At 39.5% G+C, this 15,862-nt stretch overlaps 1 protein-coding gene across 1 annotated transcript; it reads right to left on the reverse strand.

Annotated features, from left to right (window-relative positions):
• Positions 1-10,093: 10,093 nt before the first annotated feature.
• LOC307007871 (rap guanine nucleotide exchange factor 2-like) lies at positions 10,094-15,267 on the reverse strand. The gene is made up of 3 exons (XM_079630267.1): positions 14,734-15,267; positions 13,748-14,000; positions 10,094-12,364 (listed from the first exon to the last, which is right to left on the reverse strand). Exons 1-3 carry the CDS (start codon positions 15,170-15,172, stop codon positions 12,358-12,360), a joined length of 699 nt encoding a protein of 232 aa, XP_079486393.1. The 5' UTR covers positions 15,173-15,267; the 3' UTR covers positions 10,094-12,357.
• Between the last annotated feature and the right edge of the window lie 595 nt (positions 15,268-15,862).

Genomic DNA, 15,862 nt, shown 5'->3' on the forward strand with positions numbered 1-15,862 from the left:
GCGAGAAAACATTCCACCAGTGTATTTTGTTTTCACACCACAGAACATTTTCCAATCTATCCAAAAATAAATGGATAGATAAATTAAATTAAATTAATTCAGAAATGAAAAAAAACATGTTCATCATAAAAGTGTTATCAAGTCATTGCATGTCTGAATAGAGTAACTGATACGACAAAGAAATTAGTGTCAAGTCTTTGCATGCATTGTTGTATGTATGTATGTATGTATATATATATATATATATGGTGAGCATGATTTTATCAAGTGCAACATGTTCCTGGAACAACATTCCATGCAACCTATCATATTTGAGTGACAAGTTTACAGTTAAAGTTCACTTAAAACCAGGGTTAGGTGCTTCTTCATCAGTAATATTCACATATAATTTCCCTCTGATTTTAGGGATACGTTATGGGCAGGGTTAGGATTAGGGATAAGGTTGTTGTTGTTCAAGGATCATCAAAATATCCAGGAACATGTCTTACTTGGCAAAATCATGTTGACCCTGTATATATATGAAAATAAACCTTAAAACAATATAAATGCATAAATATGCACACCCCTGATCTAATGCTTAGTTGAAGCAACCTTTGATTATAATACAGTCTGTTTGGATAGGAGTCTATCAACTTGGCACTTCTTGACTTGGGAATATTTTTCCACTGTTCTTTGCAAATACATTCCAGATTTAGATCTGTTAAACTGCAAGGAAAATTTTACTTATACGTGCATTGTTGCTTGCTTTACACACACACACACACACACACACACACACACACACACACACACACACACACACACACACATTCTTGAACATCTAACTTTGTGAGGACATTCATTAGCACAATGCAATCTCCTTACCCTAACCCAACCCATCACAACTAAGTGTCTAACCCGAACCCTAAACCTACCCTTAAACTAACTATAAACCTGAACCCTAAAACCAAGTCTTGAGCCTCAAACTGGCCTTTCACGACCATCCAAAATGTCCTCATTCTGATGGTTTAAAACTCAAACCGGTCCACACAAATATTTTTTTTTTAATATATATATATATATATATGTTTATGTTTTAAGCGGACATTCCATAGACATTTTTTTTTGTACAAACTGTGTATTCTATATATTAAATATTAGCACTGTAGTTTTTAAGATTTCTCAAGAATATATATGGCATTAAATGTATCTTCTACTAAATCCTAAAAACAAATAATAATATTGTGCTGCTGTTAATAAAACATAATGCCGAACAAACAAGCAAGTGCTCTAATCCTTGGTCCAGCAGATGGCTGTAGGGTAAGGCATTTGAATACTAATGTCCCCCTGGTCCACTTCAACCTTCTCTCAGTCACGGCCCAGTTCTGCTGCTTCCCTCTGGATGGAGCTTCCCTCACAAGTTCTGTTTGCTCAGGATTGTCGCATCCTTGAGTCTTCTGGCCCTAGTTCTTGTACCTCCATAGTCATGGAGTGTCGAGGAGAATAACCACATCAGTAAATGCTGTTTCCTCATGGGTTAAAACACAGAACACAGCCTCTAAATAGTTTCACAGAGATGTACATCAATATCCACGGTGGCTGATATCGATTTAACGTGTCTGGTGTAAAGGTGAGAGAAAGGCTTGGACATTTCAGCACCTCAGTCTCCATCTCATGCACACAAGAGGTTGAAGGATAGCTGTGTTTGCTGACCTTACACATCAAGCTCTTTTATCTGTAGATGTTGCAGTTTCTCGTCCGCAATGCCGCATTAAGTATTAACTATGTCTCTTGCTGTTTTCCAGTAGCTGGAAAGCACATCTGCCCAAGGAGCTGCAGTTTGGGGGAGAAGGGTTGACTAATGCACCCATCTCGTGCTCTCCTGCGCTCTTTAAATGGTTGACAAGATGAATCACATCATTCTCTGTGCAGCACTCTAAATGAAAAGCAGGTTTAATTTCGTGAGGCCAGGGGAGAACGGCTCTAAAAGTGACTCTTACTGCATAGGAAATAGAACATTATGCTTCATTTTAAACGGCTGGAATCCCTTCCTGGAAACAGCTTCATGTTCTTCTGTTTTCCTGCTCTTTGTATGAGGTTTGCAGTAGTCATTTTTCAGGTCAAATACAAGTTACACAGTTGATTGCACAATAAATAATTTTGACATGTTTCTCAGTTTCAAAGTACTCCAGAGTAGATATATCTCTAAGTAGATATGGGAAGCTCAAATTTGTTAAAGCACTTACCTCTCATTTGAAGTGGAACTTCTTTTCTAGGTGTATCTGATGAAGTTTGCCTCCTCTAAATCAGTGCTGTATGGAGAGCCACATCATGTCCCCTCCTGGTACCCATGCACAGAAATAATTTTTTTTTTTTAAAGGACAAGTTCGGTATTTTACACTTAAAGCCCTGTTTACAGATCGTATCTGATGAAATAGAACGGTTAAGATTAAAATTTGGACACATGCTGCTGTCGCGAGAATTTTAGGTTTATTTAGGACCTATTTTGCCAAACATGTCACACCCGTGATTCTTCCGTTGAGAGCTTGAATAATAGACACTCAAGCGGCGGAGTAATACCGCACCTCACACAGCACATTCAATACAAGTCATGGAGTTGGACAAAAACTACGATAAAACCTGTTGGAATGCATCTTTTTCAGCGATTTTTTTTTGGGACCGTATCAGTGAACACCCCTGACCACTCGGTGAGTTTCACGTCTTTGTAAACGAAAGTTTAATGTGTTTTAGGAAGGAATCTTCCAGTGGCCATAGACAACCATTGTGGGGGTGAGGGGGGAAAGCGATATAAACCTAAAATTCTCGCGACAGCAGCATCTGTCCAAAGTTTAATCTTAACCGTTCTATTTCATCAGATACGATCTGTAAACAGGGCTTTAAGTGTAAAATACCGAACTTGTCCTTTAATAAAAACACCACTTTTTTTATATGAACTATTTTAAAACACTAAGCATAATGTGCCAACTTTCTAAATAGTTTCTAAACTGGGCATCATACACTAAAAGACTGAGGACCACCAACACAATCTCATGAAAGTGCGTATCTATACCACGAATGTTATTTCTTGTAGCATTTATACGGCAACAATGTTTTTCGCGTGCATATGCTACGCACTGAAAACCCTTGGGTAGGATTAGGGGTGGGGAGTGCACGCAGAAACATGACAAATAAAACAAAACTGAATTACATTGCAAACTATCAGAATTCCCTAGTTTTGGCCATATAAATTAGCCTGGCTCTGCCCTCCTACGTACTTCCGCTCAATTTTCATTTTCCTTCAGTACTATGTCTGGGATTGTGATACGTGTTTACGGCCGGTTTCGGCGCATGACATACGTCACGACCAAACGTTAGCGATTGGTTCTGGCAGATCCTGAGTGGCTCTGGGCAGATCCAATAGTTTTAAACTTCAACAGAGGACCCGCCTACAAGGAAGTTAACGCTTGTCAATGGAGAGAGGCCAGACTCTCTGTACAAATGAAATGTACGAGAGTCTGGTAGAACCAGGCTACATATAAATAACAACTGCAGCAAATTGCATATTTTTGCTCAGTTTGGGTCTCTATATGTTTCCTTTTTTATCATAATGGCCTTAAAAATGTGCGTATCATATGATTCAGTGCTCTTTATCAGAGTTAAACAACCAAAAAATCTTCTTTTAATCAATGGATCCAGTTGACCTGAAATAGCCTAGTTGATACCACAGTAACAAACTGGCATGGACAAATACTTAAAGAATTGGGGTACCTTTAAACCCTGACCTGAGTGAAGCCCATGATCACACTGACTCAAGCTGAGATAGGTTTGTTAAGGGTGCTTATTCTTTAAAAATACTTTGCGCACGATTCAGGAGACCTGACTGTGACATTCGTCACCTATCAGAAATGTCCTCAGCTTACACACAACTGCAGCCTTTGAAATCACACTTAAGACTCTCTTGAGTCTTCAATTTCCAGTGGCAAATCCGCCAGATTTAGTTTGGAAAGATGCATGAGGTCATCTGGTGTGATGTCATCTGGTTATGCTTGAACAGTGGGAGTTTGAAAGTCTAAAGGTGACCTGTTTAGATGTCTCGTTTTCAATATTTCATTTCTTTTCATGTCACATAATGCAAGGGCATGGAGATGGTCACTAAGAAGAACAGCCATGGAAAGAACACTTAGAGCGCACGTAAGTAAAAGGTGGACTTTTAAAAGGTATTGCATGCAGAGTTGCATTTGATTGGTACTTGCACAGCTGGTGCATAGAACAAATAACCTTTAAAATGACTGTAGATAACCTTTAAAAGTGTCAAAAACAAACACTGTGCATATACACACACTGGTACACACAAACACATTGCTGCCTGCGAGTCATCTAGGGAGCACAAGAAGTCCTTGCTTTTTGATCCAGCAACTTTTTTTCCCCTTACAGCCTTGCATTTATTTGGAAACAATTAATCATTCCCGGCTTCTCAAGTAACTAGCTTATCCGCTGCAAACTTCACCTCCATTTCTAGTGGAGCAGAGGCACCACCAAGAGGGGAGAGATGTGATATACACGACTGACCCGCAGGACTAGTCGAGCAGACCTTATATTCATGTTTAAAAACTCCAAGAAATAAAAAGGAGAACTAGTAGGTATTAGTCAATTTTTATCATGTCATGTAGGCTACCACATATGCAGATTTATTCATTTACATTGTAGAGTCTTTCTCTTCCAGCTTGTGATGTTCCTCATTATTGTAAAATGGGATATGTCCCATTTATACTTTCTGTAAAAGAAATGTCAACACGTTCCAATGGTTTTTTTTATTTTGCGTGTGTTGAATCAAAATGAAGGCTGTAACTTAGATGACACCCAAAAGGAAAATGTTGAATCTCACCACAACTGAAAGGTTTGTCACTACTGCCTGCTTCTACTCTCTGGGGTTTCTGTTTTGTCACCTACAGCTCACTTTGAGGCAGTTTTACCTCTGTCCGTCCATCAAACGCACCCAATGGAAGAACGGCTGGTTCCACATCAGGCAAAGTGTAAAATGAGACAAGTGAACGATAGCAATCACAAAAAGTCCACTATCTATCTATTGTGTTTGCTGCAAAAAAATTAAAAGAGCCATGAGAAGAGTTGAATTATAAAAAACTGTCAAGGACCCCAAAATACGATGATCCCCTTGTGAGAGACTCCCTTACATTATTTATACATTCAAATTTTATATATATTTTTAGTATTATTATATATGTTTTGTCATTTTTACCTAGTACAAACTTGTAATGTCAATCGGAAAATGTTTAAAGAAAGTATTGTTGACCAAATGTTAACTTTGACAACCCTAAAAAACAAATAATGATCATGTATTTTTCTTTTAAATTATTCATGGACCCCAAGCAATCCCTTGTGGTCTCAGACTTCAGTTCCCTGCTTTAAATCATCATAAATTTTATAATGGAAAGGTAGAAACCCACAAAAATATTTACAATCTATGTAAATATAAATAAAAAAATACAGCTGTACTTGTTGGACTTGGTGTATGGGTTTAAATACCAACTATCAAGGTTCATGTCTTTAATAAAGCATGTAACATGCAGTCATGTGTTTACGAATGGGCTCTGCAGAGACAAGGTGATTAATGAGACCGTGTGCTGCTAATTAGGACAGTGATTTAGTCATTAATGAGTGTGTGTTACAGCTGGAGAGAGCAGGAGGACTCTGGCTTGGTTCCTGTGTCACCTCTGTGTGTGGAGCAGAACAGGAGAGCAGCAGCAGCTGGCACATCATATAAGGTCCTGAGGTCGCTGATGCATACACATACACACCCATGAATGTACTCATATGGTGACCTCTACATGCCAAATTATTAGTTGTAAATATTATTAGTTAAATCCATTAAAGGAATAAATTACCCAAGAGTTAACTTTCCGAATTTCATCCATGCACATTAAGAACATAGAGAATGCTAATGCTGTAGAAGTATTTTCAAAATAACTTTCAATTTCATTCTGAATATATTTGCAAGCAAACATGAAATAATGTTGCTTGATAAAAATTACTGCCATAATCTGCCAGCCACAGTGTTATCAGAATTATACCAAACAGCAAAGACATTTTTCAAATCATTTCCTGGATATAAAAGGCAAAACTTGAGAGATTGAAAAATCAGCTGGATCTTAGTGGAAGCATTCAGCAAAGTACTATGAATCATTCAATTTATTAAAGTTTTACCTGAAGCACTCAGAGCAAACAGAAGACAGTCAAGCCAGGACTGCAAGCACAAGCCCTGTCTGATAAGTCGTAGTGGCAGTGTTGCAACAATCTATAGAGATATTCTTTTTCTTTTTTCTGGTGTTTTTGCCTTTATTATGACAGGAGAGTTAGTTGACGGAAAGTAGAGAGAAAGGCGGATGGGATCGGGAAAGGTCCACAACACCATAATTTGGCAGAGGTCGAAATTCTGCACAACACCAGGGGTAGTGACACGGTGCAACTAAAAAGGTTTCATTGTTCTTTGTTGGTAAGGTCCGTTTTGAGAGTAATGGACAGAGCCGGACAGTAACGGAGTACATTTACTTGAGTACAGTACTTAAGTAAAATTTTGAGGGATCTACTCGAGTATCATTTTTGGGGAGTACTCATGACTTTACTCAAGTACATTTGAGAGGCAAATATTGTACTCTTTACTCCACTACATTTCTATCCATAACCGTAAGTACTGAGTACCCGTTACTAATTCTAAAAAAAAAAAAGGAAAAAAGAAAAATCTCGGAAACTCTCAATGTGTTGTTTCCCTCTCAAACGTGACTGGATTGTGCAGGCGCCACTGATTGGGACAGCCTATCAGCAATCACCTTTCAGAGGTGTGGTTCAGAGGTGTGTGAGAACATTGCTATATTGCCTTCTTTGCTGGTTTAGCTTTATTGATTTGATTGATGAAAAAACAGAGAAACTCACATGTACACACAATTGTTAGCTGAATTTTCTTTTCTGATATTACACATTAATGTAAGCTGAGCATTTGCTCTGATGTTCTTGAGTATGCGGTGTGTTTAACAAAGTCAGGTTCAAATGTGGGTGCAAAAAATTAATTAAAACTCTAGCAGAGGTTTGTCAGAGCGTTGCCATTGCGCCATTGCCTTGTGGGTAAAAATAAGAAAATCACTTGATTTTACTTTAAATTCCTTTTACATTCTCCAAGGTATTAACATTAACATTTTTCATAACTCCATGTAGGACGTTTCTGTACATAATTGTAAGCACTGTGGCAGTAGTAATGGAATATTTAGAAAATGTACTCTTGTACTCTTGATACTCAAGTACTTTTAAAAACAAGTACTTCAGTACTTTTAATTGAGTAGACATCTGACTGTAGTACTTTTACTTGTACTTGAGTAAAATTTAGAAAGGGGTATCTGTACTTTTACTCAAGTAATGAAGCTGTGTACTCTGTCCGCCTCTGGTAACGGACGGCCCTGCTCGGCGATCGCATACTTTTATTAACTGCTTATCTCCTGAAATGCCATCTTTAGCGTGCTATATTCTTTGCAAATCATGCCCTGCAGTCAATTTCACTGGTTAAATTCAGGGTTTAGGGGTTAGCATTTGTTGTCGCAGCATTGTGTAGGAATTAGGAAATCAGTAGTGTGAATGACATGACCAATGACATCTTTAGAATCTGCTCCGGGGCGAAGTTTGCGCGGAACTGGATTAGGGTAAAAATCGTGCATGTCATGTGTCTGTCTGTCAGTGGGAGGAAACCATTCAAAGTAATTTCCTCCATTTTGACAGACAATAAGTATTGTATTTACCTGCTTTGGAAACATTCCAGTAAACACTAAACATTCAGGGATTAAAAGTGAAAAGGGGAGGCGATTACATTTTAAAGAATCCATGTGGAAAAAAAAAACTGAAGGAGACGAGGATTTGGGGAGAAAAATAAGAGATTCTTAGTGCATTCCTGGGAATTATTCGTGGCATCATAAATTAGGTCGGGAGAGCAGACCACAAATGCGTAGTATAATGAAGATAATCAGGAGGAAAAGAATGCAGCGACTGAAAAGAGCTCTTGCCATAGATATTCTTGTTCACATTAAAATACCAAGTCATACGTTATTCTCTTTACATCTGAAAATAGATCATGAAGGAGATGTTACTGCTCATTTAGTCAAACCGAGGAACCTATGATTTGAAATGAGTTTGAAACAAGTATTTTTAAATGGAACTTCCCGAAACCAGAAGTGCCTCCCAATAATCGAAAACACAGTAGGTAGGGAAAAAGGTGGATCGGAAGCATGTAAATAGGTTAAATAACAGAGGGCCCACAATTGAGCCTTGAGGAACACCACAAGACATTATAACTCCTGGGGGCCGGTTTCACAAAGAAAAACTTTGACTATGGCTTAGATATAGTAGATAGTCAGACTTCAGATAGACATCTAAATCAGACCGTTGCACAACGCACTTAAGACTGACTATCTTAAGTAGGACTACACTGCAATGTATTCTGGGTAAAATAAGACACTTTTCAAAACAAAAAACATGGCGGATCAAGTAAACGCATTCAACCGCTCAGTGCAGTTTACCCCAGTGGAAAATATGTGTTTGTTGGAGGAGTATAACAGTTACAAGGACATGTTACTTGGGAAATTTTAGCTGAGAATGTAGTAACAAGAAGGAACATGTTCCCTTTTCTTTTGGCCGTTTGTAATGTAACTGATTGTTACTGCTGGTTGCCAAGGTAACAGAGTCTTAGACCTAAGCTAGCCTGGGGGTAAGGCAGGGGTCACCAAACTTGGTCCTGGAGGGCCGCTGTCCTGCAGAGTTTAGCTCCAACCCCAATTAAACACACCTGAACCAGCTAATCAAGGTCTCACTAGGCATAGAAACTTTCAGGCAGGTAACATTATTAAAAATATAAGGGATAGATCGCACACAAATAAAAATTCCTGTTAATTTACTCCCCATCAGGCCATCCAAGATGATTCTGACTTTTTTTTCTTCAGTAGAACAATAAAAAGATTTTTAGCTGAAACTTAATATAGTAGATTCATATAGTAGACTAATGCTCGGTCAATGGCTCACTTTGGGTGTCAAAAAAATACTTGCAAAGCTAAATTAATACCCGTGCCTCCGGACCATTGTGGTCTTATAAAGAGAAACGATCGGTTTGTGCAAGAAACTGAACGTTATTTACAACATTATTAACGAGCTTCTGTCGCATTTTGACATTCTGTATGGCGAGGGTAAGTAAATTACAGTGTTTTTTTTTTTTTGGTTGAACTATCCGTTTAAGCAAGGTTTCGGTTTCTGTGGTTTGCCCGGAAGTCAGACTGAATTGTCTTAAATTTATTAATAAGAACAAGGAGATGAGGTTGTCGTGAAATAATTCCTTGTAAGATTCACCCCGATTAGATTTAAGAACCTCTTGTTCACGACAATGCCACCAAGTATTTCAAATGACAATAATACTCTGAAAAGTAGCAAGGTAACCTATTTAAGACATGCAGGGACTTGTTGAGCTTGGTTAGAAGCCCATGCAGATTATTTATTTCTTCAGCCATATTTCTTAGTGTAGTAGCCTAGCAACTGGGCAGAGGGGTGACTCCTATATAACGACTGTCACAGGTAACTATATGAATTGGGTATTTGTATTACTCTGATTTATATGAGCATTAAACGGATATTTTGGTCTACACACATTCTCTCTTTCTATTTGATATTAATAATGGTATTATTACATTTGAAATTACAGCCCAGAATGAGAAAACATTTTAAAGCAATCCTATTTAGATTAATAACCATACTACAGGGTAAGTGCAACTCACTGTCAATATTTTTACAAACTAAATATACTTCAAATATTATGCACCGCACACCATTTGTAAACATCTTACCTTACCTGGACTAACCAAAAATAATAATTCCTAAAACATCTGCCATATAGTGTGGGTTGGTCATCTAAGATTTTCACCTTCAGCCAGTGTATCTATAATATGATACAGTATGCTAGTTCAGTTTCACGATACATTATGCTCAATAATATGAAATGACCCAGCTCATCCAATTCGGCTTGTCAAAATCTCTGAGGAAACACTGAAAAATGTAAGTGTTGAACAGCAGATAGATATGGATGTATTTTATTAACCCCAACATACATTTGTCAGTTAGAAAAGTATGAGATACACATTTCAAGTTACTTCCATGTTTTCTCTTGTGCAAACACTAGATGGTGCCAGAGGTCATTTAAAACAATGTTTGAAAACAAAAAAAACGTAATGCAGGACCAACGAAACAAAAAAAGAGCAATAACAATAATAATAATAATAATAATGTGCATTTAAAAACTAAGTTGATTCATTTTTTGTCGAATTTAATGATTCCCAGCTTCATATAAACTGGATGTTGAGGCATAAACATCATACATTTCTACAATTCAACAAAAATATAACCAATATTTACAATTATTGTATTAAAAATACAAAACAAAAAGACAAAAAAAACAAAAAAGAACAAATACATACTCCACCAATTGTCTTTGTAAAAGACGTACAGGTAAAAGTAGTCAAAAAAAGAGTGAATCTTCACCAGCTAAATGTACACGTCTCACTTGACATCACATATCGAACAGAGTAGCAGAACAGCTACCTACTACTATTTACCTTGTTTATTTATGCTTGTACAATTTGTGCAACTTATTTTGCAAAACAAGCGACTCATTTTGGCTTCCCAAAACGTGAATATTTACTATAAAAAAAAAAAAAAATTAAGTGGAAGCAGATGGTCGATATATTTACTGTTACAAATGTGTTGTTAATAACAACTGTATCTGCAACCATTACACAAAAAAAATAAAAAATGTGGGGGCCAAAAAAAACAAAAACAACTACAAACGAACACGGGCAACTAGAGAGAGAAACACTGAAGTAGTGATGTTACAGGGCACAGTGGAAAACACTGCAAACTTCTTTTTTTCCCTTCTCAAGTCTATTGTTTCTAACCACTGATCAATGTGATCAGTTTAACTCAGTGATTAAAATAAAAGAATGAAAGTGACGTGCTCCCACCGGTTCAGTTCTGCTCTGGCTGGCAGACTTCAGGTGGGTTTGCGTGTTCCCGGCCCTCTGGAGTCTCAAAAGCACGTTTCAGTTCAGTTCCTGTGAGTGATTGTGGAAGCTGTTGTGCAGCAGTGGCATTTAGATCAAGGCCCACTCCAGGAGAAACATGCACAACTTGAGTCCTCAAAGAAAAACAACACCAAAACCACTGTTTTTCACACACACCTCCTTAATGGCATCACTTAATGAGAGGAAGGAAGTAGCACCCGAATAGGATGACCCTATTTGCCTGAGTAGCCTTCAGTTCTCACCTTCACCAACAGGGGGCGCTTGCTGTTGTGCCGCAACTATAGAATTCTGCTTTAATTTCACTTTTTAGAGGCGCTGAACTGGTAAAACTATCGAAGATGAATGTGTACATTTCCCCTCCACCACTAAAAGCTTCCTGCAACTGAACTGGTTCACCTTTAATGGACTTTGGCGGCTGGATTACCCACAGTTGTAGATTTGTTCAGTCTGTTATTTCTGAATCACGTTTGTTATGAGCTTTTTCATTCATAATTTCTTACGGCTTTGAAACACACGAAGGCCAAGAACCTATAAAACCACCTACTAAGGCTTTACTTAGCATCGTTTCCTCTCACAAAGCGCCATCCTTATTAAATCAGTGTGCTACGTATGTCAATGATCAATGTGAACTCCATCATGATGTAGTCCGCCAGTAGAAGAGGTGTCCTTCAAGCCGTGCTCCTGCAAATATAATACTGAAATGCTAAACCACACAGATATGAGTGTTGTCGTCGGGACTGATGTGAACAGGTTGGGTGATAAGTTGTAGTCAATCCAAACTGCATGTCCAGAATCGGGAGACTGAAACATTGATTGTGTGCATCGGTTTACACCTTAAAAACAGTTTAAAAAGTGCTGAGGGGAACTACTAAACACGTTAGTGTGACCTTTAAGCAGAAGGAAAGAGTCTGAAGACAACCGTTAACAGTAGTTTGTTTCTTGTGTGTGAATGTCGAAGCGCTGTGTTCGAGTTTCAGTTCAGTTCATATTTCCATTCTCCAAAGTGCCAAATAAGTTATTTTTTTGCTCGCCTCCTTTCTTCACAGTATTTTTAGCATGCAGGGCATCAAACCCCCCATTGCATTAAGGCAGGGCAGGGAGAAGAATCCATCATTGAGGAGGGAGAGAGGCAGTGCCGGCAAGATGTAGACTGGATGGTCTGTCTGTCTGTCTGACCTGTGAAGGCCTGATATGGGCCATCAATCAATGCAGCATCCGTATAAAAGCCAGTGTCGTCCCCTTTCAAACAGCGGACACCTGTTCATCCTCTGGAGGGAGAAGAGAGAAACTGTGAGCATCATGGACACAGTCTCTTACACATAGGCTCTGTTCCAAACCCAAGTAATGTGAAAGTGAACCGTTATTGATGACACATAATGTGATTTCTCATTATCTCCAGTGTCGCATACTTTGCATTTCTTGCATTGCATTCGCAGGAAACAGATGCGATTGCAATTCTGTGCAGGTTCAATTTTGGAAGTATAAGCAAAGTTACAAAAATGGGAATAAAACTCTATAGTCTTCACCTGAAATTCGACATGGCAAAAAGCTGCGACTAGTAAACACAAGGATACTTATGTTAAGGACATAAGCAAGCCATGGTTTGTAACTAAAGAATGAAATACTAAAGCAAGTAAACTGGATTTGGGGCTCAGACCAACAAAATTGTGAAAAGCATCCCATCTCAAACGGTGACTAATTTAAAATGCTTAACATAAGTGGCAACATATTAACAATCACTTACAAATGACTCCTCTAACCATAACTGTTAAATGAGTTATACAACTATAATCTTTCTTCCAAGATTGCATATATACTGTACTTCCAATACACACAATCTACACTATATCTATAAATTAACAATCTATGATTTGCTTAACTACACCATTTTGGAAGAAAGATTTCACATGCATTCTGGGATTACCTTGCCTACAAAGATTACATGTATAACTGCCTTTGGTTTAGGTCAAAATGTAAGGCAGCATAATCTTTGATGATGTCTAAAAATGCTGTCTATAGGAAACGCACTTGGGTTTGGAACAGTCATTGACAGACAACTAAATATAATAAGGAAATATTTGACATTACTATACCAAAGACAACATGACAGGACAGGAAATACTTATTTAAAAAAGAAAAGAAAAAAAAGACAACCATTGTGAAAATTAATAAAATGACATCTCAATTCAGGATCTTTGTGCTGATAAGTACTAACATTATTTTGTGTGCTACCTGACAACACAAACATGACTTCAGGTTCTATCATGTGTTCAAGCGTTTATGATGGCAGATCTAGTGATTTTCCTGTGAGCACTGATGGGTGAGAGCCAATTACACACGGCAGAGCGGGGAGCAATGACTGGGATGTTGCCACGGCGACGGGGGGCAGGCTGTCTCCGTGGCGACGCATGCACTGTGTGAGATGCGTTGGTGGTTGGTGATGGTGGGCAGGTGAAGGAGCTGTCCTCCTGGCATGCAGAGATCGTGACTCGTGTGCGTAGAGTGTGTGAGTGTGTGAGAGTGGAAGTAACTGGAGTTTGGGATGTTTTACCTTCCTGCTGGGGTGGTGTATGTAACTCATGGCCTGGGGGGAACTGCTGTGTGTGGACCTCTCCTCCTCTGAGCTCTGAGTTTGGGAGACAAGCACTCACCCTCCTCTTCCACCTCCTCTGCCTCGTCCTCTTCTCGGCCCCGGGGGTCCGGCGAGTGGATGGGTTTTCCTGCAGTCGGGGGCTGCTGGGAGTCGGGGGAATGTGTGACAAGGCGGGAGCGCTGCAAGGGCGGTGGTGTAGTCCGGGGGTTTCCTGCCTGAGTGAGCCGTGCCCTCGGTTACATCTGTGATGGTCAGAGCCGTGTATCCCGGCGGCGTGGGCGGAGGGTCCCGGTAACGGCCGTCCTTCCGTGCTGGGGGGAGGAGACGGACACCACAGTTCCGTTTAATACCCGTAACGCTTCTCGCACACGCGGACGGACACATGCAGACATGCACTAGATTCAGGAAGCATTGTTTTTGTAGGTGGTCTGTGTTGTTCCACCTTGTAGCGTTCAACATGACAATTAAGTAATTAAAGTGAGTGTGTATGCTTATTGGTCACATATTTTTCAACCTGTAGCACGTTTAATTTTCAGATGGATGTTTGATCATTGGGAATATGGTTTCAGCCTTTTCATGCAAAGATCAGCTTTTAAGGTATTGAAACACACAACACATAGGAAAGGATATATAACTTGGTGTAGTTACTCTTAAAACAATAGTTACCCAAAAATGAAAATCTTTCTCCCAACACACCTTTCAAGTCAAATATGGCACCACACATAAAGTTTGACATTAAACGTTGATATAAACCTGGGATGAAAGGCACCATATTTGATTTTCAGTTAATTGAAATTTGAAAATTGTCTGTTCCCCACAGAAAGAAATTGTATGGCTTCATACGGCTTAGGCCACAGGCCGTATGGACTAATTTTATGGAAGCTAAATGTTACTGAATAGACAAAGTATGTGATGCTTCTCATGTTGCGTTCTATGGGGAAAAAAATAAGGCTTTGGATCAACATGAGGGTGAGTAAATTTTAATATAACTGTCATTTTTGGGTGAACTATCCCTTTAAACCAGGTTCACGTGGTGACTCTTACTGATCACAGCCTTGGTGTTTCCTGCGGTGATGGGCGAGGGGCGTCTGCTGTGCTGTCTGGACTCTTCTGAACCGGTGGAGGTGATGCTGCTGGTCTCTGGGTCTGTGGTCACATCCCTCCCTCCTCTTCGCTTGATGGTACCCGTGTCGCCCTCAGAGTCCTCGCCCCAACATGCCGCTGAGGACGAAGAGGAGCAAGCGGACGCCCAGCTCCCCCTGCTTCCCCACAGCCCAGCGCCTTCTGCCAACGCCTCCCAGCTACGCCCCTGTTGCATGTTCTGAATGTTGTCATGGGAGCCGCTGGAACATGAAGTCCAGCTGCCACGACCAGAATCAGCAGCGTCGAGAGACACCCGGTCACCCTGATCCTGGGTAAGCTCCTCTGAGCTGGGAGAAGACAGCACGGTGGCGCCCGCATACAGACCCCGGCAGTCCTGCATGGATGAGTATGACCTGAAAAAAGAAAGGTAGAATAATCCAGAAGGGTTTAATAGTAATACATTGTATTCATGGTCATGATGGTCAACCAGTTGTCCAATAAGAGACTTGTCGATTAGTAAGGTTGACGACTTAATCTAGACCAGGGATTCTAAACTCAGCTCCTGGAGGGCCACAGTCCTGCAGAGTTCAGTCCCAACCCTGCTCCAACACACATACCTGTATTATTTCAAATAATCCTGAAGGACTTGATTAGCTTGATCAAATGCATTTAACTAGGGTTGAAGCAAAACTCTGCAACTCCGCAAGCCCTGATCTAGACTTTTTCTTTGATATTTGTATGTGGTATTGATATTTCCAGTGTGCATAATAAAACCCTCTGGAAAAGTAAACCCCTTTTAATACACATTCAGATGGTCTGCTCCATTGCATTGGTTTCACTCTTTTGGTTTACCCGCCACAACAGTTGCACTTTTAATACTATGCATGCAGCATTTTAAATCTTTTTATATCAAGATCCATGTATCCATTCTACTGTGATCTGACGACCTGGTTTTGCACACACGAACATATCTATAAATACTGTAACTATTGTCTGAGAAATGAGTCCGATTGGGGTCAGATGAGCTCAAAACCTAACTGACCCAGGGTTTCAAAAGACTGATTAATTAACTAGTCATTCATGCAGCCCA

This window comes from Phoxinus phoxinus (assembly GCF_949152265.1).
Source record: "Phoxinus phoxinus genome assembly, chromosome: 12".
In the NCBI taxonomy this organism is placed as follows: domain Eukaryota; kingdom Metazoa; phylum Chordata; class Actinopteri; order Cypriniformes; family Leuciscidae; genus Phoxinus; species Phoxinus phoxinus.

Excerpts from the sequence above, each read along its gene's own strand:
- LOC307007871 (XM_079630267.1), bottom strand. The coding sequence starts at position 15,172 with ATGCAGGACTGCCGGGGTCTGTATGCGGGCGCCACCGTGCTGTCTTCT. Across the intron at positions 14,001-14,733 it reads AAACACCAAGGCTGTGATCA|CACGGAAGGACGGCCGTTAC; the intron begins GTAAGAGTCACC and ends TCCTCCCCCCAG.